This window comes from Nannobrachium achirus (genome assembly GCF_963921795.1).
Source record: "Nannobrachium achirus genome assembly, chromosome: 9".
NCBI classification, from domain to species: domain Eukaryota; kingdom Metazoa; phylum Chordata; class Actinopteri; order Myctophiformes; family Myctophidae; genus Nannobrachium; species Nannobrachium achirus.
Genome location: NC_137818.1, coordinates 27937576 through 27963376, shown reverse-complemented (window position 1 = coordinate 27963376; position 25801 = coordinate 27937576). Strand labels below are relative to the sequence as shown.

Sequence of the window (25801 nt, the reverse complement as noted above, 5' to 3'; positions counted from 1 at the left end):
AACTCATCATCACTGTTAGCGTCAACTTTAGTGTATGTAATTAATACCTGTCATTGGTGTGAATAGGCAAGTTGCCTTTCTTCCACAGAATGCTTGCAAGAGGATAGGCCTGGGGCTTGCACTCCAGAGTCACCGTGGTGCCTGCTTTGGATTTGAGCAGAGCTCTCAGGAGGTTCCCTGTGAAGTCTGGAGGAGAGGCTGATGGGAAGAAGCAAACAGACCTAAGAAGGGGACCATTGCAAATCTCACAGGACACTTGATCTAGGTTACAACCAGGTCGATGAATGTTGTCAACCCTTAATGTTCTGCAGAGAGGGCTTTTTCAAACATCTGTGATGGGATTTACGATGAAATGAAAGTGGAATCACCCTGAAGTAACCTGTTTGCTTTTTATTTGATTTTACTGAGGTTATTTTAAATATATAAGCCAGAACGATTTATGGCAAAACTCTACATGGATGAAAGTAACCGTAATCTTTTTTTTATTTTTTATCAGTTTGCATAAAATATGGTCATACTCATATCTGATATTCACATTTAGTGAGAAGGCCTCCAACTTTGAAGAAAATTGTTCAAATCAAACATTCATCTATCATCTCATCTGCGCCCTTTCAGCGGTTACATAAAAGTAAATCAGTATATCAGGTCAGGGTAAATAAATAAAAGGTGTTTGACCCCACAAAACCAATCTCACGGAACCTTATCCATTAATCCCCACAACCTTTTAGAATGACAGTAAGGTGACCTTTCCGATTCTTTGGTTACATCAACTTAGGGATTTCCACAGAAGATAAGAAAAAGCCATTTTACCTAAAACCATGAGCTCAGCGCTGAAGTATATGACGCCATGTTTATTCTCAGCCACACACTGGTACATTCCGGCGTCGGATAGCATCAGGACAGACACAGAGAGGACCCCATCGTCAATATGGATCCTTTCCTGATAAGACAAAGAGGATAGAATGCAACTGAACTATGTCATTCTAAAACACTATAAAATACATACAGTACATTTCAGGCAGAAAAATTGGTCACCTGAATAAGTGGTGATTATTAGTGGAATACAATTCTTCCAATTCATTTATTTAATTAATTATTTCTGTATTGTTTCTCTTAGGAAATATATATATTGTTTTTTAATTTAGATATTTATGATACCATGCAGTGACTCTAGCACAGAACATCTCCAACATCCTAAAAGAAAATGGTGCATACCAACAGAACAGAATCAGTGTTGCTCTAAAGTAAAAAAAAAAAACAAGAGATACCACGCAACAGAAACTGAGTTACGTTTGCTACTGTGTACATTTCACAGTAGATTAAGCCCATTGTCCCTCAAGCTGGAGAAGCTTGACCATGTGGCATGAATAATGAAAACAACCACTGGCCCAATTCAGATGAAATGGAGCAGTCCCCTGGGTACTACACCGATCCACTCAAGACTCTGTAACGTGCCGAGGAGGGGTAGAACAGAGAAAAGCTCAGTCGCATCGTGACACGCGTCGCCATGGCACTTACACACGTGACCCTACTCACACACCTGCTGGATTCCATGTCGCTGTGCCTTGTATACCAAATGAGAAACCTGTTCCATGCTATAATGATCTGTCCTAAAAAATAAATAACAGAATGACCTAAAATATATGAACTATAAAATGAGTGTGTGATTATAAAACATGAACACATGTTCATGTTTTTTTACCTCTAAGGCCAGTGACTGTCCGTTCTTCAGCCAGGTGTACGCAGGCTTGGGCTTGCCATTGGCTTTACACTCCCAGTACAACCTCTCTTCTATGGCCAGGGCTGTGTCCTTCATGGTCTGTATCCACTGAGGTTTGGCTAAAGGGAACACACAAATAGACTCTATTGATATGTAAGGGTGGCCCAACTCACATTAACCGCCAGTGTTTAAACTGGTACCTTTGTCATTACCTTGTTACTGAATTTGCCAATAAATAATTGTAAATACACCTTTTTGGTTTGTTGTATATTATTAAGTATTATCATTAGCAGATTGTATAATTATAAGTTTCCGACAACGCCACCTCGTTTAAAGAGGAAAATAAGTGCACAAAAGGCACAACCTTTAGGGACACACAAGTTCGTTTACGGAACACCAGAGCAATATAAATCATGAGGAGAGAATGACCAGGACGACAGTTTAGAAAAGTATAACAATCTTTATTACTAGGTTACAGCGGCCTCTATCACGCCAAAAACACAATAATAAAATAAAAGGGAACCCTAAAATCCTACGGCGCCAATTAACTACAAACTAAAAATAAGAGCACTGTCAACAATAAAACATTAATTCAAACCCCCCTTCTTTCGCTTATCGTAACGTTCTTGGTGACAATTAAAGTGCACTTAGTTTATGGTACCGGCTCGTTAAGGCCTCAAATCGTAATAGTATAATAATTACGATAATTAATTATAATGCAAGGAGCGCAGCTTTAAGGACGAATAAATGTTATATAACTAAGCAGATATGAAATAATAGGCAGAGTATCGTTTCAGCAGGTGGGAATAGTGACTTCTACAGCAGGTGGGATGGCACACACAGCGGCACACAGCTCATCTTTGGTCATCTACGTCTTTAGTCCACCGTTCTGTGAATACAAAGAATACGCCAGTATCCTTGTCGTGACGACTATACAGCTCAACTCTAGGCCAGTGACTTTAGTGACAGTGGTGTACAGGATTGGATACTCACACGCAGGCAGGCTTGTGACCTGCCGCTGCGAATAGTTCACACGACACCACAGTAGTCACAACGACCCCTCTCGTTAGCCGGGTAGCCGGTTCGGCTCGTCAGGACCCTCTCGCTCGTCTCTGGATGGCCGGACCCTGCCTGGTACCGCTGACACCCGGATCACCGTCTGGAATCCGCTGGGTTTGTAAGGTAAAGCGCTACTCGGTCCTAGCACTTTAGTTCAATAAGGTTCAGTTCAGTTACTGCCTGGCTCGGCCTGTGCCTGTCTCTCTGCTCATCACAGCCGGCCACCTGAGTCACTTCTCTCAGCCTGCTCCACACACACGTCTGCGCCCCTTGCTTGTCAACCTAGACTGAGCCTGGCGTTCCTCTTAAAGGGCCGCCTCCCACTCTGCCAGCCGCCCATTGGCTGGTCATGACGTCAGTCCCCCATACATTGGCCAGCACCGGCGTCTAGTTATCCTATCAGTTCGCAGTCAGACTCACACATGGAAAGAGAGGAGGTTGTTAGAGGGAGACAGCAATATAGCATTATCACAACGAAACATATTAGAGAAATTATACAAAACATGCTCAAACAAAAGGAAATAATTGTAAAAACAAACAATTATTAAAGAAAATAAAAAATAAAAAGGATAACGCTACTTCCACCCCCTCACACTCCCCCCTACTAAATCATTAGCAGTCCCTGCGACCAACTCAACCAGGGCTGTAGCGTACGGGCGGCTGCCCAAAATTAGCCCGCCCTGAACGTCGTTGAGCTACGGGGAAAAAACCATAACACTGCTGCCACACCGGCCCCACGACTGGCTGCTGGGGTGTCGGTTCGGGACACTGGGGCACCTCTGGAGGCGCTACACAGACTTTCAAGGCATTACGGTGCACCGTTCGATCTCGCCCACCCTTTTCTGGTCGAATCCTATAAACTAGCCCAGCTTCGCCCACTGTTTCTAGTACAACAAAGGGTTCTGGGTCCCACCAAGAAGCCAACTTCCCGTGCCCCTGTCTGTTCCGATTTCTCACCCACACTCGCTCTCCGGATACCAACGGTGGGATACCCGCCCTCTTGTCATACATGCGCTTGCGCTGTTCTGCCATCCTTTCCATCCTTTGCCCTGCGGTGCGATACGCATCATTCAACCGCCGTTGGTGATGCTGAACCCAGTCCCCCACCCCAAATCTGTCCTGCCTAGGCTGTACTCCCAGTTCCACGTCTACAGGGCGCCGCAGATGGCGGCCAAACATTAGAAACGCCGGGGCATAGCCAGTGGCGCTGTGAGGAGTGTTATTATACGCATGAATCAACTCAGGCAGATGCTCAGGCCATCGGCCATGCTTATCAGTGTCCAACGAGCGTAGTAAATTAAGTACCGTTTGATTACAGCGTTCCACGCCACCATTTCCGGCTGGATAATACGGCGTAGTACGGCTCTTAGTAATACCATAATTATTACATAACTGTTGCATGAGCGCAGACTCGAAGTTAGCGCCTCTGTCCGAATGAAAACGGGCGGGGCAACCGTACGGCTGTATAATATGGGTCCATAACACCCGAACAGTGGTCTGAGCAGTTTGATCACGTGTGGGTATGGCCCAGCTATATTTAGTAAATAGATCTGTGGCTACAAGGATATTTTGACAGGTGTCGGCAGGTCGACCCAGGGTAAGGAAATCAATAGCCACCACTTCTAAGGGGTACGAGACTTCGAAAGGTTGTAAAGGGGCTCTAGGCTCGACCCTAGTTTTTTGTAAGCTACAGTTTACACAGCCCTCATGGAAACGACGTACCTCCCCCTCCATGCCTTGCCAGTAGAAACGCCGCCGGAGCTGCACCAGCGTCCGGTCCACCCCCGCATGTGCCGCAGCCACATGCATCTCTCTCCACACCTCCTTCCTCCTGGAACCTGGACAGACAACTTGTAAATATTCTTCCTGGGTGTAAGGGTCAGTCACATTACGGTACAATATCCCCCCCTCCACCCGCAGTTTCGTCCATTGGCGCAACAGCTGGGCCGCCTCTTTCGTCCAGCTCCTCTTCTCTGTCAACGTAGGGTGGATGCCCCTCTCCACACACCGCGTCACCACCTGGATAGCCTCATCGTCCTTCTGTGCTCGCAGCCACTCAGCACCAGCCCAGCCAGCATTTCCTGCTGCGGGCGTTAGTTCCACCATCGCGACCGCCCCGGTGTCTACAGGAAATCTAGATAGGGCGTCAGCATTAGCATTGTTCTTGCCTGGCCGGTACTTAATCTCAAACGTAAAAGAAGCCAATTGGGCCGCCCAGCGTTGTTCGATAGCGCCCAAGCGAGCTGTCTGGAGGTGCGCCACCGGGTTATTATCGGTAAATACAGTGAACCGCGCCCCAGCCAAATAATCTTTAAATTTCTCGGTTACAGCCCATTTAAGGGCCAATAACTCTAATTTAAAGGAACTATAATTAGCATCATTTTGTTCTGTTGGGTGCAAACTACGACTCGCATACGCGATAACTCGTTCCTTCCCATCTTGGATTTGGGCTAGCACTGCACCCAACCCCCGGTTGCTCGCATCCGTATATACCACAAAAGGTTCCTCATAGTCAGCATAGGCCAACACCGGAGCTTGGGTGAGGGCACCTTTTAGCGCATCGAAAGCAGCTTGACATTCTGCCGTCCATATAATCGGTTTCTGTGAGGACTTGTTATCAACGGGGACCCCAATTAAGAGATTATTCAGTGGACGGGCTATAGCAGCGAATGATTCTACAAAACGGCGGTAATAGCCTGCAAGACCCAGAAATGCACGAACCTCCCGCACCGTGGTTGGAATTGGCCACCCTCGCACCGCCACTAACTTGTCTGGGTCGGGGCGCACTCCCTCCCGGTCCACCACATGCCCCAAGAACTGCACTTCACGTTGTAACAGTTTACATTTATCAAGGCGCAGTTTCAGTCCGTGCTTCCATAGTCGCTGGAACACCCGATCCAGCTGCTGTAGATGAGAACAGAAGTCAGGGGAGTAGATAATAATATCGTCCAAATAAACTAATAAAGACTCAGCTACTTGTCCACTTAAACAGTGCTGCATGAGTCTCTGGAACGTAGCAGGCGCATTACACAGCCCGAAGGGCATTCGTTTGAATTCAAACAGACCCAGTGGGGTCGTAAAGGCAGTCTTTTCTTGATCACGTGGATCCATGCCTACTTGCCAATACCCACTGGCCAAATCAAGAGTCGAGAACCACTGTGCTTTAGTCAAACTGGTCAATGTTTCTTCAATACGAGGTAAAGGGAACGCGTCTTTATGGGTAACTGCATTCAACTTACGGTAGTCCACGCAGAACCTCCAGCTGCCGTCCTTCTTCTTAACCAGCACAATCGGTGCGGCCCACGGACTACAGCTCTCCGCGATGACTCCTTTCGCCAACATGTCACCTAACAAGGCCTTCATTTCTTTGTACATGGAGGGCGGCAGTGGCCTGTGTCGCTCACGAATGGGTGCGGCGCCCGCTGTGTGGATTTGGTGTTGCACGGCGTCCGTCCGCCCGAAATCTTCATCGTGTACAGCAAACACCTTTTCCCATCTCAGCAACATGGACTGCAGTCCCTCTTTCTCTCCCTCGGGCAGGTCAGTGCGATCAGCCAGCCCACCGAGTTCTTGGGATAGGGTGCGCACGGGTCCGTCTTCCGCAGCGCTCACCAGGGCAACATCCACCAGGCCATCAGCGGACATGGACAGGCTCAGATCTTGACTTCCCCGAACATCAGCATCATGCACAGGGTACAGTTTCCCCAACTTCTGATAGCGCCTCACCGTCAGGCTATAAGGAAAGGGGTTACAGAGACGAATAGGGACCCGCCCGCCCCGTACCGTAACCAAGGCGCGCGCCAACCCCAATTCCTTCATGTCTGGTAGCGCCTCGACCAGAGCCTCAAAGTCAGTTCCTCCCGGTCCCCGACGTGTGCGTCCCCATACAACCATTTCACTGCGGGCGGGGACCCGAATCCTTTGGCGACTGACGGGCCACACATAACCCAAAGACCCGTCATCATTAGTCACAGCCTCAACTCTTTTACAGGCAGCGAATGCGTCTCGCCACAACGCGTTCGCTTGACGCGGGGGAAACGCAACCCTCCCAGGCCATTTAAACAGTGTACGCCAGCATGCACTCACTACGTTCATGCCAATAATCAAGGGCTGCGTACAGTGTTCATCTTTAACAATTACGACCCCTCGCCCTGGGACTTGCACTCCCTCTAGCTCCAAATCAAATACCGCATAACTAGTGTACGGTATGTCAAGGCCATTTGCTGCTCTTAATTTAAACACAAGTGGCCCTGCACCTAAATCAGTTTGAGAGAAGTGTTCTTCAAATAAGCTCTGTTGCATTAAAGTGACTTGGGACCCCGTATCAAGCAACCCTTTTAAGTGAACGCCTCCCATCTTTACTTTAATCATGGGGCATTGCCCGATAAATGCATCATTGGCCCGAGTATGTGTCACAGATAAGGGGACTCCTGTTGCCTGGACCTCGGCAACAGGACGATTTAGTTTAACGACGGCTGATTAGTAGTGCACCATCTAGCTATATGTCCTGACCGTTTGCATTGACGGCATATGGGCCTCCCCTCCCCATCCCATTCATATCTCTGAGGTGGCGCGTACCGGCGCGCAGGTGGCACATAGGACGCCTCAGACGGCGGTGGTTGGGGACGCACAGCAGGAGCGGCAGCCTGGATGAGCGGTCGGAGTTCACTCATCAACTCTTTCGTCATACCGTGCAACTGCATCTTGACATCCTCCATTATTTCTCGCTTCAGCTCATCTCTCCACGCAGAGGTCTGTGGTGGCACAGGGACAGTTACGGGGTTAATAGCATGACAAGCGATTTCAGTAGCTGGCGTACCTCCATGTTCCGTGTCCAACGTCAAGGCCTCCTGTCGCAGCGCGGCGAAGTCTTCGTCAGGGTGGCGTCGAGCATATATTCTCAGTGCTTGACCAAGTGGGCCCTCAGTTAACCCCATAAGAAACTGGTCTTTCAAGACGGCCTCGGAGGGGGCTGTAGTCGCATCATAACGCCGCAACCCACAAAATAATTCTCTAAGTCTCAGAATAAAGGCACTGACACTCTCTCCAGGGCGCTGTGCGCAACTATAAAATTGTGAGCGTACCTTTGCAACAGGGATTGTTTCCTTGTACACGTTATCTAGATGAGCAAAGATTTTGGCCACAGTATCTCGATCCCCCTCATTCAACACATTAACTTGCCGTCTAGCTTCATCAGTCAAGGTTTGTAATAGAATGGCAACCTTTTTAGCCTCATTAACATCTTGCGTCCCCAATAGCCCTTTAATCTGTACTTTCCATTCCCTGTACTTAAGTTCACCCTCTGTACCTCCAAACGTGGGCAGCCACGGGGCGCCCGGATACACCGGCATCATCATCATATTAACAAGTTCACAATTACACACTTATTCACTCTCTCCTCTATATTGCTCTGTGTCCGATCCTGCCGCTACAAACGCCAATTTATGTAAGGGTGGCCCAACTCACATTAACCGCCAGTGTTTAAACTGGTACCTTTGTCATTACCTTGTTACTGAATTTGCCAATAAATAATTGTAAATACACCTTTTTGGTTTGTTGTATATTATTAAGTATTATCATTAGCAGATTGTATAATTATAAGTTTCCGACAACGCCACCTCGTTTAAAGAGGAAAATAAGTGCACAAAAGGCACAACCTTTAGGGACACACAAGTTCGTTTACGGAACACCAGAGCAATATAAATCATGAGGAGAGAATGACCAGGACGACAGTTTAGAAAAGTATAACAATCTTTATTACTAGGTTACAGCGGCCTCTATCACGCCAAAAACACAATAATAAAATAAAAGGGAACCCTAAAATCCTACGGCGCCAATTAACTACAAACTAAAAATAAGAGCACTGTCAACAATAAAACATTAATTCAAACCCCCCTTCTTTCGCTTATCGTAACGTTCTTGGTGACAATTAAAGTGCACTTAGTTTATGGTACCGGCTCGTTAAGGCCTCAAATCGTAATAGTATAATAATTACGATAATTAATTATAATGCAAGGAGCGCAGCTTTAAGGACGAATAAATGTTATATAACTAAGCAGATATGAAATAATAGGCAGAGTATCGTTTCAGCAGGTGGGAATAGTGACTTCTACAGCAGGTGGGATGGCACACACAGCGGCACACAGCTCATCTTTGGTCATCTACGTCTTTAGTCCACCGTTCTGTGAATACAAAGAATACGCCAGTATCCTTGTCGTGACGACTATACAGCTCAACTCTAGGCCAGTGACTTTAGTGACAGTGGTGTACAGGATTGGATACTCACACGCAGGCAGGCTTGTGACCTGCCGCTGCGAATAGTTCACACGACACCACAGTAGTCACAACGACCCCTCTCGTTAGCCGGGTAGCCGGTTCGGCTCGTCAGGACCCTCTCGCTCGTCTCTGGATGGCCGGACCCTGCCTGGTACCGCTGACACCCGGATCACCGTCTGGAATCCGCTGGGTTTGTAAGGTAAAGCGCTACTCGGTCCTAGCACTTTAGTTCAATAAGGTTCAGTTCAGTTACTGCCTGGCTCGGCCTGTGCCTGTCTCTCTGCTCATCACAGCCGGCCACCTGAGTCACTTCTCTCAGCCTGCTCCACACACACGTCTGCGCCCCTTGCTTGTCAACCTAGACTGAGCCTGGCGTTCCTCTTAAAGGGCCGCCTCCCACTCTGCCAGCCGCCCATTGGCTGGTCATGACGTCAGTCCCCCATACATTGGCCAGCACCGGCGTCTAGTTATCCTATCAGTTCGCAGTCAGACTCACACATGGAAAGAGAGGAGGTTGTTAGAGGGAGACAGCAATATAGCATTATCACAACGAAACATATTAGAGAAATTATACAAAACATGCTCAAACAAAAGGAAATAATTGTAAAAACAAACAATTATTAAAGAAAATAAAAAATAAAAAGGATAACGCTACTTCCACCCCCTCACAGATACACCAGAGAGAAACAGGTGGATGGACTGACTCCCTCACTGAATATGTTGGAGCCAATGTGATACTGAGGAGGGTGTTTGCAGACTGACAGTTTGAATCAATGCGGATCGTGAGAGTCAGGTGGATGGAGGAGCCATTTTCTTCTTTAAAGAGTTGCCCACTTGGCAAATAGAGAGGAGTGAATGTAGGGTACCACTTTGTTTTTGTTTTTTTATAGAGTTCCATCTCTTAAATGTGTCACCACCCTGTGGCAATTCAAGATTAGCACCAGATGTTACAGTATGAAACACCAGGGAGCAGGAAGCTGTGATGATGGATACTAAGCTTTCACCCAACCGCCATGCTAGTATGCATAATTAGCTTCACCTCTTTCTCAGCCCACTTCACAAACAAACCCATGTTTCTCGCCTTTTGCATACGTAGAGCAACAAATTGGGGACTTTATGGGAAAGTGATTACATTTGTGTTAACATGCAGAGCTTTTTGTGTGAATGCTATGTGATTCTGTCTATGCAGCAGATTCTGCCAATGCGCAGCGGGGCAAAAATGTGTTTATCATCATCCCGCAGCCATAGTTTGGTGTGACTGTAACCTGACAAGGAAATCCGCTTTGGATTGCACCATGATTACCAGTGTACTGTAAACAGCAACGTGTATGCACAATCAACGTACTTTTATCTAATTAAGGGTCCCTATCTGTGGATACTTTATGGAGGAATGACAATTTGGATCCTGATTTTGCTGGGACACCGTTTGGTCAAATATCTTTCTGTCTACTAGAAATCCAGATCATCAACAGATTGATCTAAATGGTGAATTTACATGTTTGTATTCCCAACTACACTTTTTGCGCTCCAAATATTCTTGGTACCTTCTTTCGTATGATTTGGGGGTGTCTGAAAGTTTCCTCATTTTGGAATTTGGTTGCCGATAAACTTGCTTTACTTTTGGAGGTTGATATTATTACACCTTCTCCATATTTATTCACTTTAAATGGTGTGTCCCAGCTATGCCTAAACCGAACACACATCTACGAGATGGAAACCCCCTCATATCCTACTTTAACATTTCGCCAATGGACTTTTAACATTTTTATCTAGAAAAACTTTAATGTATGGTCTCGCATTGCAGATAACCTCAAGGACATGATTTGGGCTGTCCTTAAGGCACATTTTAGAGGTATTAAAAAGTCCTTAAATTGTCACTTTAGAAATGTGCATACACTTAAACTTTATGTTGGTTTGTTTACTGTTGAGTGAGAAAACAGGTTGAGAACCACTGCACTACACGAGTGTCTTTCTTGAAATCGGCTGTCATAATATCGTTGTGGTTTTCACGACATGATTGATCGCCGAGAAGGGATCACACACTGCAGGAAATTTCACAGGACTCATCACCGAGTTGTAGCCGAGCTTCTGGCTAATGAGCGGGAGTGTTGTTGTGGAATCCACATTGGCAGCATGAAGCTCAGGGATTGGTCAGGAGGGAGGGATGTTTTGGTGTGTGCGCTGCTGTGAGTTTGTGTGAAACTCAAGAGAATAAAGCTGAAACGATAAACTGAGGATTACGTCTCTGCCAAATGTCAACCAGTCGATCCTTCTTTCCTGGGTCCATGTGATCTGGAATTCATGATGCATCTACTGTATGTATATCAGAGCATACGAGCGGAGTGGAGCGCGAGCGGCGCGGGGAGCGGAGCGGGCCGTTTTTGACGTGAGCGTGAGCGAGCGACTTTTCAAACGGGTCTGAGCGGCTTCAGAGCGAGGCTTTTCCTCCGCTCCTTGGAGCGCAGACCTCCTCCGCTCCTGGCCGACCCTGTTGGGGCCGCGCACCGCATGTTTCCAACAAAACAGTGCCGGGTGCAGTAGCCTAGTGGCAGGGCAGCCATATGTCGTTAACGCGGAGAGGAGAACAGACAGAGAACTCCCTTCATCAAGATTTCACAAAATGTATCTATATCATCCACACAAGTAGGCTAGGCTATGTTATAATAAGTAGCCTACCTTGTGTCAGTTAAGCCAGTCAAAGGATACGATTTTAAACGCAAGTGAGACTGATTTTGCTGAATGAAAAACACAAGCCACGACTCGCCTCCCTCTCTCGGTTGTGGTGATTAGCCTAATCAATAACCAACAGGATTTAATATTGCCCGTCTTAAAATACAATGCCTTAGATTGCCTAGACAGATCTCCATCAAGCCGAGGCTCACATTACCGCAGGCGTTTGTGTTGGATGGGAACACACTGGCGAAGGAGAAAGTGTTTCTGACTTTTTTTTGCTGCTTTTTGACGACCCTGAGCGGAGCGCGGAGTGAGCGGTGAGCGGAGCGATACGCAAATCGAGCGGAGCGGCGGAGCGGAGCGGCGGGGGGCGCGACATGAGCGAAGAGTGAACGGTACCATAGACCCCTGGAGCGCGGAGCGGCTTTCCGTCCCGCTCCACTCCGCTCGTGTGCTCTGATGTATATACTATGTTATGCTGGCATAATTGTATTGTCTTTGTGTGATATAATGAAAAAAACAACTTTGATGCATTTGGTGTATTTATCACACTAGTTCTTTATCATGCCATGCAATCGCAAGTGTAACATAACAAAATGTTTTAAAATGAGGTACTGTACAAAATAAATGGTGCCCTCCTTTTGAAATACCTAGTAGTATCTTAACAATAACTCGGGTGCAGTGAGTGTAGTAATGTAACAGTAGGTGTTTAGTAAGTGTTCCACAGTACCGTAGAAGGCTATTCGGCCAGTGGCTGTGTTCTTGCCCATCTTGTTTTCAGCTACGCACTCATAGCCCCCTGTGTCATCCTGCTGGAAACTGGGAATCTCCAGCACGGCATTGGAGTACTTCATCTTGACTTTGCTGGGGAAAGGAACACCGTTGGCTCTCTTCCAGGTGATCTCTGGGACAGGGCTGGAAGACATAGGGGAAGTAAACCTCAGTTGAGTCTCCCTCCATTTAAGTTCCCTTTAAAGCCTTTCGACCATGGCTGAAGGCACGGGTTTGTCGTCTGTTTTTATAGGTCCACAATATTGGGCTTGACGCAGCTTAAAATCTATTCGCGCAACTATGAATAAAGGGAAAAGCTTTTAAAAGTTTTTCAGTTTTTCAGTTTTTCAGTTTTAAGTTTTAAGTTTTACGTTTTTCAGACCGGATGGCAGGATGCTACTCTCTAAGAGACAATTGTTTCAGTGACATTACAATATACAGTAGAAATCTCAGGATTCCTTGACTGGAATGAAAGACAGGAGAAAGATTGAAAACATGGTTCAAGAAATCCAGCTTACTTCCCGAGGGCGAAACACTCCAGCGTTACTGTTGATCCTTTGGCGGCGGGTACATTGTCTGGGAAATGAACTTCTATTTTCGGCTCATATTCACCCATCACTCCTATCAAGTGCAAGCACAAGTACATGTTCACTCTTCCATTATTCATGACTCACAAGCAGTATGGCTTGCATTATGGACCAAACAATAGCATAGCAAAAAAAGTAACAGGCAATAGAAAAGAAGCCACATGAGCAAACATTCTCTCCTGGGTGAACTTGAAAGAGCTACACCTCTTAAATGTGTATGTAGTCACTATGTGTGAAGTGAACAAATTATTCAAACCACTTCTAGGTAGCAAAGAATATCTACTGTATCTTAAGTTTAAGTATCATAATATTGTTTATATCAACTAGTCGGCGACCTGGCCAACTCGGGAACGATGTAAATAGGGAATGAATGCCCCACCCTTTTGCAAACCCCATTATACCTGTTGTCATAGGACCAGTTTTGACCATCTGTTTGCATGTGTCCATTTATGCCCATATATGGAGATATCTGTCTGTCTGCGTCCATTTTATGCCCATATATGGAGATCTCTGTATCTGTCTGTCTGTGTCCCTTTTATGACCATACAGTATATGGAGATCTCTTCCCTTCGGATGGCCAATAGTCTAGTCGGGGACCGGCCTACTCGGGAATTATGTAAATAGGGAATGAATGCCCCACCCTTTAACGCAAACCCCATTTATCTGTTTGCATGTGTCCATTTATGCCCATATATAGATATATAGGCAATACCCATCATACCCGTTGTTCGGTTATTGCCTAGCGGACATCAGCGCATACAGAGAATCCGAACCTTTCGCGCCGGTTCCGGAAAACCGCAAATCGGGTCGCTTCGAGGCCGGACACTGCACTCCCTGCTGTGGCGGGGAACGCGCGTGCCGAATTTGAAGCCGGTGGGACGAACGGTTCTCGAGATATGCGGATTACATACATACATACACACTCACAGAGATTTTTTGTTGACTCATGTGGCGTACGTGATGTCAGAGCCTTTTATGATGTGATGTCACAATGAGTCAGCGATTGCGGCGATTTCCTCCGGAACAGCCTGATGTCAACAATCAGCTCTGCATAAGGAGATTCCGAACATTTTGCACCGGTTTCGGAAAACCGCGCATCGGGTCGGGTCGAGGCTCGGCACTGCACTCCGCGCCGCGGCAGAGAATGCACGTGCCGAATCTGAAGCCGGTGGGACGAACGGTTCTCGAGATACGCGGATTACATACATACAGACACGCAGACACGCAGAGACTTCTCGCATTTATTGTAAGATATTCTGTGAGTGAAACCAGACAGGACTTGGTAGCAGAAGGTAATGGGATTGGGTTTCAAAATAGGGGTGCAACAGTTAATCAAACTACCGGTATTTGATTTAATCAATTTTAAAATACATATTTTAAATAATCCATTTAAAAAAATTGCAAATTGCAGACTAATCGATGTAGTCGATTATAGAAAATCGATTAGAGTTAGGGTTAATAAAATAATAATAAAATAATAAAACGCACTTCTCAATTATTCGATTAATCAAAAAAGTAACTGATAGAATAATCGTTATGAGAACATCTTTTCTCAGTCTACCAACGGCAGAAATTGCTGGTTGCTGGTTAATGTTTAATTCATCCAAAAAGGCAACGTGTTCTTTTCAGAGAACAGAAAATGGAGCAATCTATTGGTAACCGCAACTGCCGGGCGAATTCACATGAAAGCACAGGGAATGCTTTTAAACAGAGAGAGAATTATGGGCAAGCAACGTCAGCATAGAAAAACGTACAGGTTGTTTGTTTACTGGCCTAGATCCTGCTGCAAGGATTTATTCACTACCATTAGCAACCTGGGAGTCATGTTAAATTCATCAAATATAGGGCGGAAAATACGTTATTATTCAAAGAGAAATACCCTCGTTACACGGCTGAAAGTACCTATTTTAACACATTATGGAAATACATTTTAAATCTTACCGTCTGTCCTGAGGATCAAGGATGTAGGTGAACTCTGAACTTTGCCCTTTGTGATGCTGTTCATCACCACACACGTGTAGTTGCCCACGTCAGAGGGCTCCACCTTGGAGATGTAAAGGTTTCCTGTCTCCTGGGAGACAAAGCGTCGATTGTCTTGCTGAACAAAGTATGGGTACTCATTGAAGACCCATGCATAAGTAAGGTCTAGAAGGGAGAACAATTAATTAGCAATGACTAGACATTTAAAATAGGATGACTTGTGATAAACCACTTAAAGCCTACCTACAGTACAGTACGTCGTAGCCGGAGTCGCCCAGGGCTCTATACTAGATGCTCTATTATTTCCCTCTACACCAAATCTCTTCAACAAAAATAGACGATCTACAAGGTTTGCAACGCGAGGTAGGAGAAAGGAAATGGGAGAAATGGCTAAGACATTTGGGTGATGCCTCTGATTCTTCATGAAGGTTGATGATAGCCTACATCCTGTAAACATAACTGTCTGACAACTGTGCCGGGCGTCCCATGACTTCTTTTATTTAAATTTTTATTTCTGCACCTTATTTTTGCTCTACTTATTTTTTGTCTTTCTTACATGTTGTCTTCTTGTTTTGTATTGTTAAAAAAAATGTTTTGAAAATCTTTGGGAAAAGGTTTGCAACGCGTTGTGAGCTTGTGAATCAGGTATTTTTGACAAACGTAACTTATGCCCATAATAGGGACGAGACCTGCCATTGTTTGAAAAATGATCTTTTAGTTTTGTCAAAATGTAGTAGGGCATTCACGAATAGTGATTTTTAGTATTCGAATTATTCGACCTCAAAGTATTCGAGAAGTCGAATATTCGACAGGACTGGCCAAACTGTCAAATATTAAGTAAGCAAGAGGTGAACATTGTGAAAATAGCCGATCTACATGCTCACAACGCCTCGCGTTGCGAGGCGTTGTGAGCAAGTAGATCTGCTATTTTCACAATATTTATCTGTGGAACCGAGTCACATTAATACCTACAATTCCAAGTGCTTGTTAGGGTGGGGGTCCCCAGTTCAAATATGTTTATTTTGGGAGTCACAGCATAAAAAGGTTTGAGAAGCCCTGGTATAGAGCATTAATAAATTCATCCACCAGGGGCATTGACAACTCATTTTTATGACTTCCTATCTAGCCAAGCTTTATAAACAATATATTTTTTATAGAGAAAACAATAACAAAATTATATCAAAAAAATAAAACTAAACAAGCGAATATTCGACTTCGGTGACCAACGTCGAATAGTGACTTTGATATTTGAATATTCTAATATTCGGTGAATGCCCTAAAATGTAGTGAGTAGAGTGCAAGAGAGTTAGTTCACCTCCTGAGTGTGTGGGTGTTCCACAAAGTAACACCACTCCCTGCCCCTCTCGCACAGAGACCGCACTTCTGGTGTGGACTCTGAAATGATCCAAGTCTGAAGGAGGGAGAGAGGGAGGTGACAAAGGTCATTCCATAATCTTACAGGAATTCACACAAGGGAATCGGAATCAAGTAAATGCCTTAGAAGACACTCGTACAAGACCATATGATTAGAGGAAAATGTCATCCACAATGCATGCCCTATGAATGATAATTTCATAATGATAATTTAAGTGCTGCAATGCTCAAGAGAGATGGAGGGTGTGAGAGCATGGATGATTCAAGGGACCCAAGGGTAGGTTACGCAGAAGCACAGGGCCTTGTATATATAATTATCAACTCAAATACAGCGTGTTCTATTATCAAATACCTTGATTCATAAAGCTTTTCAATACAGAAAGGAACATTTCCCCTGCACCTCTGGGACCCAGGCCTATGAAAACATATTACTTCCACGAACACAAGAGCAGTTACAAGCACATTCAAGAACCATTTGGAATCACGATGTGTGTACCGGTATAAAGAAATACCTGGGGGCTGGGAAATTAGATTTTGTGATATGAGACTAGTTATCATCTGGGATTTTGGACAGCGTAATATTGTGATATGATCACTTAAGCCTTATTTTATACTTTAAAAAAACGTTTATATATATTTTTTAATTAGAAAAATTGTAAAAAAAATAAAAATAAAAAAAAAGAGAGAGAAGAATATCGTCCCAATATTGACATTGAGGTATTTGGTCAGAAAATATTGTTGTACTTGATTCTGTCCATAACCCCCTGCCCCACTTATAGCACGACTTACAGGCAAACTGTAGACTTGCTCTCCTGCTGAGAATGGCTCCTACAGTGTTGTAGGCCATACATTGGTACATCCCAGCATCCTGGTAACGGTCCAGGCTCCTTATAATGAGGTTGCCCCCAGACAGACGCCGTCGAAGATCCAGGCCCAGATTTATGAGTGTACCATTCAGTGACCATCTGTGAGGGCAAAGACACCATCAGCTGCTGCCAAAACACGCCGTTCATTCCGATCTCTCCGACCACCAAGGTTGGCTGACAGGAGGAGGCAAGCTCAAGAACACAACTCTGTTGGAGGAAGGATGTCTGTGTTGTTTTACCATTTTAAACAGACACACTGCAATTCATGGCAATCTAGGGATGTCTTTACACCAACGCTTGTGCACAGAAGATAATTACAATCTAAAGTAAAAAAGAAAAAAAAAGGAGGAGAGGAAAAAATTTCACTGGTGAGCTTCTCTTAACAACAACTTCTGAAGACGACAGGGAAATGTCAGCATTGGTTCGGTTGAGTGTGCCAAGGAGCAATAAAAACGGCTTCTGGCAAAGACAGCACATATCGGTTTTCTCACACAGAACTCTCTCCTCCATCTTCTACACAATAAACTCCTGAGTGTTAAGGGTCCATTTGGTTACATTGGTACACTCTTTAAGTAACAAATGCAACAATTTAAACCGAAAACTTTGCTGTTTACTGAAGGGCAACAGAAGAAACATGTTTGGAAGGAAGAAATTATAAATAAGATTACACTGCGGTTACAGACACAGACATAAAGACGTTTTGGTTATTGAGAATTCCTTTAACAATAATACCATGTGAGGTTATTACTTATTACCTGACAAGAGAAAAAGGGTGCTTTCCACTTTACAATAACCTTCCCACTCCTGAATATGTTACACAATGATTCTAATGCTTTGCTTCACACTGCGAGGTCAGATTTAACCATTATAAACCATAAAGAAAAAAAGTAATTTACTGAAAACTAACAGGAGTTCCCTATGATTCATCAAAAAGGCATTCCTCTCCTTCTGAGGCTAGTTACTTGCACCAGCAGAGTGTGCAAGTACTGCGTTCGGCTGCATATGTACGTATGTCGGTGACTGTGTCTGTTTAAGCCCGTAGCCCAATCAGGGACCAGCATTTCTGGCAACATCATCATTAACAGCCAAACCAGCATTCCTGGTGATGCCAGCGGTGAGTGTACCTCATGGCACGCTCTGCTGGCGCACAAGTAGGCCATACATGGCGCAGAAGGCACAAGTTGGCCTGGAGTGCAGTTCTAGTTCTATCTAAGTCTAACCTCTATAATGTAGGTAAGCAGACTTACAGTAATACTTTAAAAGAGAGGAGAAAGTGAAATGAAAAAGTGGCTTACGGCATGACAAAAGCTTTCAGGACTAACCTTTACAATAATTTTGTAAAGAATATATCAAAAGCTCTCATGTTGGGCCGGGCTGCCAGCGTGGTGGTCCGGGCACCATAGGCTGCAATGCCAGTCTGACTGCGTGTCGTGGGTTCGATCCTACCATATACTGTTGTCATCTTTGAGGAGCACATGGTGTATTGCTCTCTTAGGCTTATAGACATTGCATTTAGAGCAGAAACCTGTTTCCTGTCTGTGTGTGTGCGTGCGTGCGCGTGGATGTGTGGATGTGTTAATACTTTGAGTCAACATTAAGACCTCTTTTCACCCCTCTCTGAAGCATAATTGTTCAACGATTCCCTGGCCTGAACATAGGACATATTGCAGGTAGGCGATTGAATACGACCGCAAGTTTTGCTTGAGCCTTGCTTTATAGGTATCTGACCATCTGACCACACAGAAATCCAAGTATTCTGAATTCTTCTGCAGTCTATACAGCCTCTAGCTTCTTGACCCAGGTAAGGCAAAACCTTGAACAGCAAGTAAATTACATTTCCTGTTGACAAAGGGTGAAGAAACCTAATACTGCATTGCGCCCAATGTCCACTGTGGAAAAAGGAAGGAACTGTGTATAACACATGTCTTTTCTACCATTATGCTGCAACACTCTGGTGATGGGAATTCCATCTACTGTGAGTGACAGGGCTGGCAGAGGGAGGGAAACGAGAGGAGAGGACAGAGCAGCAGTGTAAGCCCATTTACACTTCAAGAGAGGAGCCAGAGAGGTGCCGAGGGCATGCGGAGCCCGGCACAGCCAGCTTGAAAAGATGCCGCGCTAGACATGCTCATCTCGCCTTTAATCAGTGCACGGAAATACCTCGTCTTAGCTGCGATAATGAATGTACGCACTCCACACCACTATCATTCAGCTCGTCTGCGCTGGCCGTGCAGAAGCAATTCTACCACTGAACACCAAAGATGCTTCAAATCAATGCCTGTTAGCGTTAGGCCAGTCTCTAGCAACAGAGGCTGGTTTCATAGTGTTTTATAAGAGCCAATGGTCATTAAGATGCTACACATGTGTCACTTCAGATACTATCTGGCGAGACAAGAGACAGATTGGCAGTATGTTAGTCAATATGAATTACTGAAGCCATAATGAAGCTCAACGCTTAGTATTCCTACTTGCACTTTATCCTAATTTCATGGGAAATTAATAAAGGAGACAGCCTAAGTCCATGCTTATTACACATAAAGAACATAATCTGGGAATTCATAAGCCCCTAATCAAATGAATGTGGTCTTATGAGGAGAACGCTGTAAGATCAGCCACAAAAAAGTGTCTATAGTGAATGAGGAGCATTCACTGTATATTGATAACATAAAACAGTTACAGTATTTAATTTATAGATTAATATCTTTAACTTATTAACTTATTATTATTCAATGTGGAAATCTGACCAAAGCTCCCAACATGCAAAGGTTATTGAATTCTGGACTTCAGCAAAAAATACAAAAATACAAAAATAAAATAAGAGAGAGAGAGAGAGAGAGAGAGAGAGAGAGAGAGAGAGAGACACTGTACATGTATAGTGACTTTTATATAGCTGGTGATGTATGAAACTTTGGCAGTGTAAGAACACCACTTTCACTCTGTAAAGCACTTTGTAAGCACCGTAATGCCATGGTCCAGGTGCACAGAAATGGAGCCAGAATGTAATCCTTACATACTGTACCTGTACTGAGGGAGCGGGGTCCCCTTAGCATCACAGGTCAGAGTTGCCTCCTCCTCTATCGCATCAATTGGGATGAACAAGTCCCCGGGTTCCATCCTCCAACTTGGACCATGGTACGATCCACTATCCAGACATTCTGTCAGAAGTACACAGTCAAATCCTCAGTGTTCATTTAACTCTGAGGGTGTTCAAATGTAAATGGGCCCAATATCGTTGCATGGCAAAGTATAAATTGACCTTAAAGAAGTCTCCACCAGACAATGAGTGTAACATTCTGCTGTTGGTTAATAGAGGGATGTATCAGCAGCCTTCTGATGAATTATTTAAATTTGTCTGGTTGGTGCATTATATAATATAAAAAAAAGACATGTACTTACAGTAATAACACGATAATGGCAAACACTTCTCAAGGCAAAACTCAGAAATGCATTGAACCCTTATTGTGAGTGGAAGTCGATATTATTATTGAGAGGCCTGCCTCTAAACTCATGCAGCACCCCATCAGTTGTGGAGGTGACACGATCTTCATCTCTTTAGACATCGCAGGATGGTAAACGTCCTTGCGCAAAAGAATCATTACACATATAGAAAGATGTTTTACCTGCCAGACAGTCGATGATTGATAACAGTAGAAGCTGTTTCCATGGCAACGTCATCTTTGGCAGCCAAGGGCAAATGAGACTCTCATCCAATAAGCTCTGAAATGACACTCTTATTCTCTCAAACGGGGGAGCTTGACCTGTTGGAACAAGAATTGCGTTGGAAATACCAAAGTCAGCAAGTTCATGTGCATCATAGTAGGCTGGCTCATAAAGAAGTATAACCCTCTTAGTAATCAATCACATGGAGTACGGCTGGGCGATATACTGTATGGACAAAATCAAATATCACAATATTTGTTATCAAATACTTTGGTATCGTATATTATGACGAATCCGATCCTAATTTAAAAAAAGCAATGCAGATCTACAAGCTCACACCACATTTGAGCTGGCAGATCGCTTGTAGATGGCGGGATGGCAATGGGTTCTCGCTCCCCCTGGATTACTGCCGAAGTGTCCTTATGCAAGACACTGAAGCCCTAACACTTCCCGTTGGTGCCTTGCATGGTTACCTCTGCCTCGGTGTGTGAGTAAATGCCTCATTGCACATTGTAAAGCAGTGGTTCTCAAACTTTTTTATGTCACACCCCCCCCATTTGAAAATATTTTGTGCCACAGATCGCCATACAAGATTTATGTTATTAAAAGGTTTAATAGACATTCCACATTTTTCTCATTTTGGGGACCCCCTCAGGCCTGGATCCCACCCCCGGACCCCGCTTTGAGAACCACTGTTGTAAAGCACTTTGGATAAAGGCACTATAAAATTCACCATTTAGATAAGCTATCTCTTAAACATTTTGCCAATTTTGGAAAGTACAAAATAAGGCTTATGTGATTAAAATCAGGAAAAGACAACACTTATGCCATATCACAATATCCAAAATCCAAGATTTGATCTAGTCGCATATAATGTTATTAAAATAATATCGATATATTGCCCAGCCCTAACATTGAGATGAGTGTACTTTGGCATTGGAAATCCACCAACAACACAATTGGTTTTGGCATTTGGAGAGCAGGCATGCATTCTATTTACAGTACCATGTCAGTTCCTACTTTTATAGCCTGAGAAACTCCAAACTGTGCTAGTCTGTACCCAGTCTGAGGATGCTATCTGAGGCATATGGGAGTCGGGACGAGACCCGTGCCAATCTATTAGGGGAAGTGAACGGCACCCAGGCTCATCCGATCCTTTCACTTGGACGGATTCACCCTCTGTCTGCCTGGGGAAGGCTTGGACCTGGGAATTGGGTGCTGTCCAATCAATTAGATTCACCCACAGCAGCATGTGTCTCCACACATGCTGGGGCGAGTCAAGGCAACCTGATGAGAAAGCCATTCCACACAGGTCCATAATCAAGGGCAAATGTCTGTCTGCTTAGAGCATGTGTTCCAAATTGTGACGCTCCATCCAGTCTCTTGCAGAAGGAGATGGGCTGAGTTATAATGATATAACTTGTGAGATGTCAGTGTGCGCACACAACAGGTGAACTCAGTAGGCAGGTGTGCAGTCATCCAGATGTACCATACATAATATGGTAATGCAGATATGTATAGGAATGCACCCCTACATGGACATGGTTGTACACACACACACACACGCACGCACGCAAGCACGCACGCACGCACGCACGCACGCACGCACACACACACACACACACACACACACACACACACACACACACACACACACACACACACACACACACACACACACACACACACACACACACACACACACACACACACTGCCTCTCTCCATGAGTGGTTGGAGATATGTTACTGTAGAGCAATATATTAAAATGTCACACAACAGAAATCAAACACCCACGTACACCTACACACTTATACTCTCTCTCTATCTCTCTCACACGCACGCGTGTGCGCGCACACACACACTCACACACCAACGTTCTTCCTCCAAACACACGCATTTAAACCCCGTTGTGTGGCTCATTTGTGGACTAATCCTAGGCCTAGTCTAGTTCCGAATAATTCTTATGGATGGGATAATTGTTTGCCGTGATTCTTGGATGCCAGATGATGAGACACGTGGTGTCTAAGCCAGGATTTGATTCCCTTCCAGCCTTTCATGTTTGCCGGGTCTTTTTTTCCCCCTCCTTGCTCTCCAAAATTGGATTTGCATGCCTCTCCTCAAGAACACTCCTGCACGCCACACCTCAGTGATAGCCCCATAGTCTGCAAACTGCTGGCACGCCAGGAGGCGTAGGGATTGGTGCATGTGGCGGCCGGGTACAGTAGGCATTACGCTGGTGTCAGTTCTGTATGTTGTAGTATGCATTTGTAATGGAGATTTGTCAGGAAATGTTCCGTTTAGCAAGGTGATGCCATGAGAACCTTGTAATGCAGGCCTAATAAATCATGTATTATGTGAGCTAGTCATCACTAATCAGGGTGCAGGTACAACAATGTGCATTAAAGCATAATGCCACTGGTATTACACTGAAACAGAGCACAGAGGCTTTCCACCAAAGTGTGCATATATGCACGCACGCACACACACACACACACACGCACGCACGCACGCACGCACGCACGCACGCACGCACGCACGCACGCACACACACACACACACACGCACACACCCCTCTCAGTGGTGGTGATTATCATGAAGAAAGATTGTGAGAAAGCTTTTAGGATGAATCATTCTCAAGCAATAAATGAGTGCATGTATTTCTACTTACAAAGTAATGGAAAGACAGTCATAAAAACACCACCACACACTCATCCAATCCAGTATCCAAGTAACATGCTGCCTCAACAGATTGGCCTGCTCAGAGAGGGGGTGGACTTAGTGTTCTGGAGCTGCATTCTTCATCACAAACACTATTTTAATTAACATGGTGACATAGACGCCATAGAGGTATACAATAATTAGTCCATGCTGCAAGCCTGCAAAGCAGAATGTTTGTGTGTTAGTGTGTGTGTGTGTGTGTGTGTGTGTGTGTGTGTGTGTGTGTGTGTGTGTGTGTGTGCGCGTGTGCGTGTGTGTGTGCGTGTGCGCGTGTGTGTGTGTGTGTGTGTGTGTGTGTTAGTAGTTACACACTATCAGCTAGTCTCCCCTCACTGCCCCCCCCCCCCCCTCCACAGGCTTGATCAAAGCTTTGAATAAAGACATCCATGGGACTGGGAGTCTTTCTTGGACGTCTAATAAATGCTGCCCAGTTATTTATTGAACACGCAATGCCCACCTGCATATATGCATGCCCACCTCAGGTCGTGCTGTCCCCCCGGCTGCGGTTAATGGCCAACACATTTCAAAAGGTGAGAATTGAAGCTAGGTTTAGACTACTAGGCTGTGGCATTGGCCTATATCGGGCTATTATTTCTGCACCATGTAGGGCGATTAAAGAGACAACGGTGGGGTATGTGAGCGTTGGTAGGCTATAGTATACAATAATAATAACAGTTTATAACTGCGTTTTCTGCATCACTCTCAGAAGAATAACGTGCACCCCCGTTCTTGAGCCACAACACCGCCTCCAATCAACAAAAGCCATGTTTCTTCTGTCAATACAGCCCTTGAAAACAGGCTCCATAGTGTGGAGGAATTGATTGCAGCTGGGAGGGCATGCTGCGGCTCACGTTGTCCAAGCCTAAAAACAAGCATTACTCGCAAAAAGGGGACATGCTGTATCTATGCAATGTAGAGAGACCGCATTGTGATGGCATAGAATACCAGAGAGGATTCTCCATTCATATAAACACATATTCTAGCAAGTACACACTATTGCACACATCATTTATTGTCAATTTCGTCTATAGCTGTTTAAGCACGTCCACCAGGCGCGCTCATAGGGGTAGCTGTTTTTTTTTTTCTTACCTTCCTCCCCTTATCTTGAAATATCTTGAGACCAGCAGCAAGCAAATTCTGTTCTCATAACACACTCGAGTGAAAGATCCTCCATGGAAACCCCTTTTGCGTGATTTGGTCAAAACCGCAAATATACGTTCATACAGGTGAAATCGAGCCGACGGTCAGTTAGAAATAATAGGCAACGGAGGACGGATATATGATGCACGCGTTTCATATCGCTCCCCTCCTCTCCAGTCCAAAAAAAACAACACCCACGCAGCTTGCTCATGGATCACATTTGAAATGTCCCCGGCATCGCGCTCCACACTGCCCCGTGTTTACGCTCTCGAACCACCTCCACATGTAAACGATTCTTGGGCAGCGAGTGGACGATTTTATGCGCATCAAGTCAGCTCCCTTGTGAAGTAGGCTGGCTGCCCGTAACAAGGCGATGGAAGATTCAGCGGAGACGGTAGTAGCCTATGGCAGGGAGGGAGGCGCACCTGTCGACGAACTGCGCCACCTTTCGCCAGACATGTGATATGCTCGGAGACGGTGAACCGTGGACACCACTACTACTGAGTACTGACCTGGTACTGACTAGTAGGCTAGCTAGCACTGCGTAAAATGGACAGCTTTTTTCCTCCCCAAGATGCACTCTGTCGAGGTGCCAACTTGCGGCTCGTGCACTCATAGTCACTTTCCGAAGAAAACGGAAAGTGCGACCTGCAGACTGTGCAGAGCGAGCAAGTAGGGTGATGAGCGCTGTCTGTATGTATGTGGTGGTGCAAGTGCCAACTTGCTCCTTGTAGTGTGGTTGCCCAACAGGGCAACACACTAGTGCGACTTTATTACAGTATTTCTAGATAAACATTTTTGCCAATGAGGAAGCAGCTAGCATTCTCGGTGACGTCACCATCCAGATTTTGGTCAAAATTCACATTTGCCTGGCTCCAGCCCATAGACCCGAAGCTGAGGTGCCAACTTGCTCCTTGTGCACTCGTGTCCATGTGTCGCACTTGTTGATGGTGATTTCACCAAGAATGCTGGTCCC

The 25801-nt window shown here is 45.1% G+C and overlaps 1 protein-coding gene across 1 annotated transcript in view; it reads right to left on the bottom strand.

Moving 5' to 3' along the window:
• The window catches only part of LOC308291569 (contactin-3-like), a gene marked incomplete at both ends in the record, with an annotated part of 45932 nt that extends 24951 nt beyond the window's left edge, over positions 1-20981 (bottom strand). Inside the window, 10 exons of the mRNA XM_080733601.1 lie at positions 48-198; positions 811-940; positions 1703-1839; positions 12459-12643; positions 13018-13120; positions 15028-15231; positions 16382-16477; positions 17230-17405; positions 20326-20461; positions 20927-20981. Coding sequence (XP_080589727.1) covers positions 48-198; positions 811-940; positions 1703-1839; positions 12459-12643; positions 13018-13120; positions 15028-15231; positions 16382-16477; positions 17230-17405; positions 20326-20461; positions 20927-20981 — 1373 coding nt within the window. The remainder of the gene's footprint in view (positions 1-47; positions 199-810; positions 941-1702; positions 1840-12458; positions 12644-13017; positions 13121-15027; positions 15232-16381; positions 16478-17229; positions 17406-20325; positions 20462-20926) is intronic.
• Positions 20982-25801: the final 4820 nt, after the last annotated feature.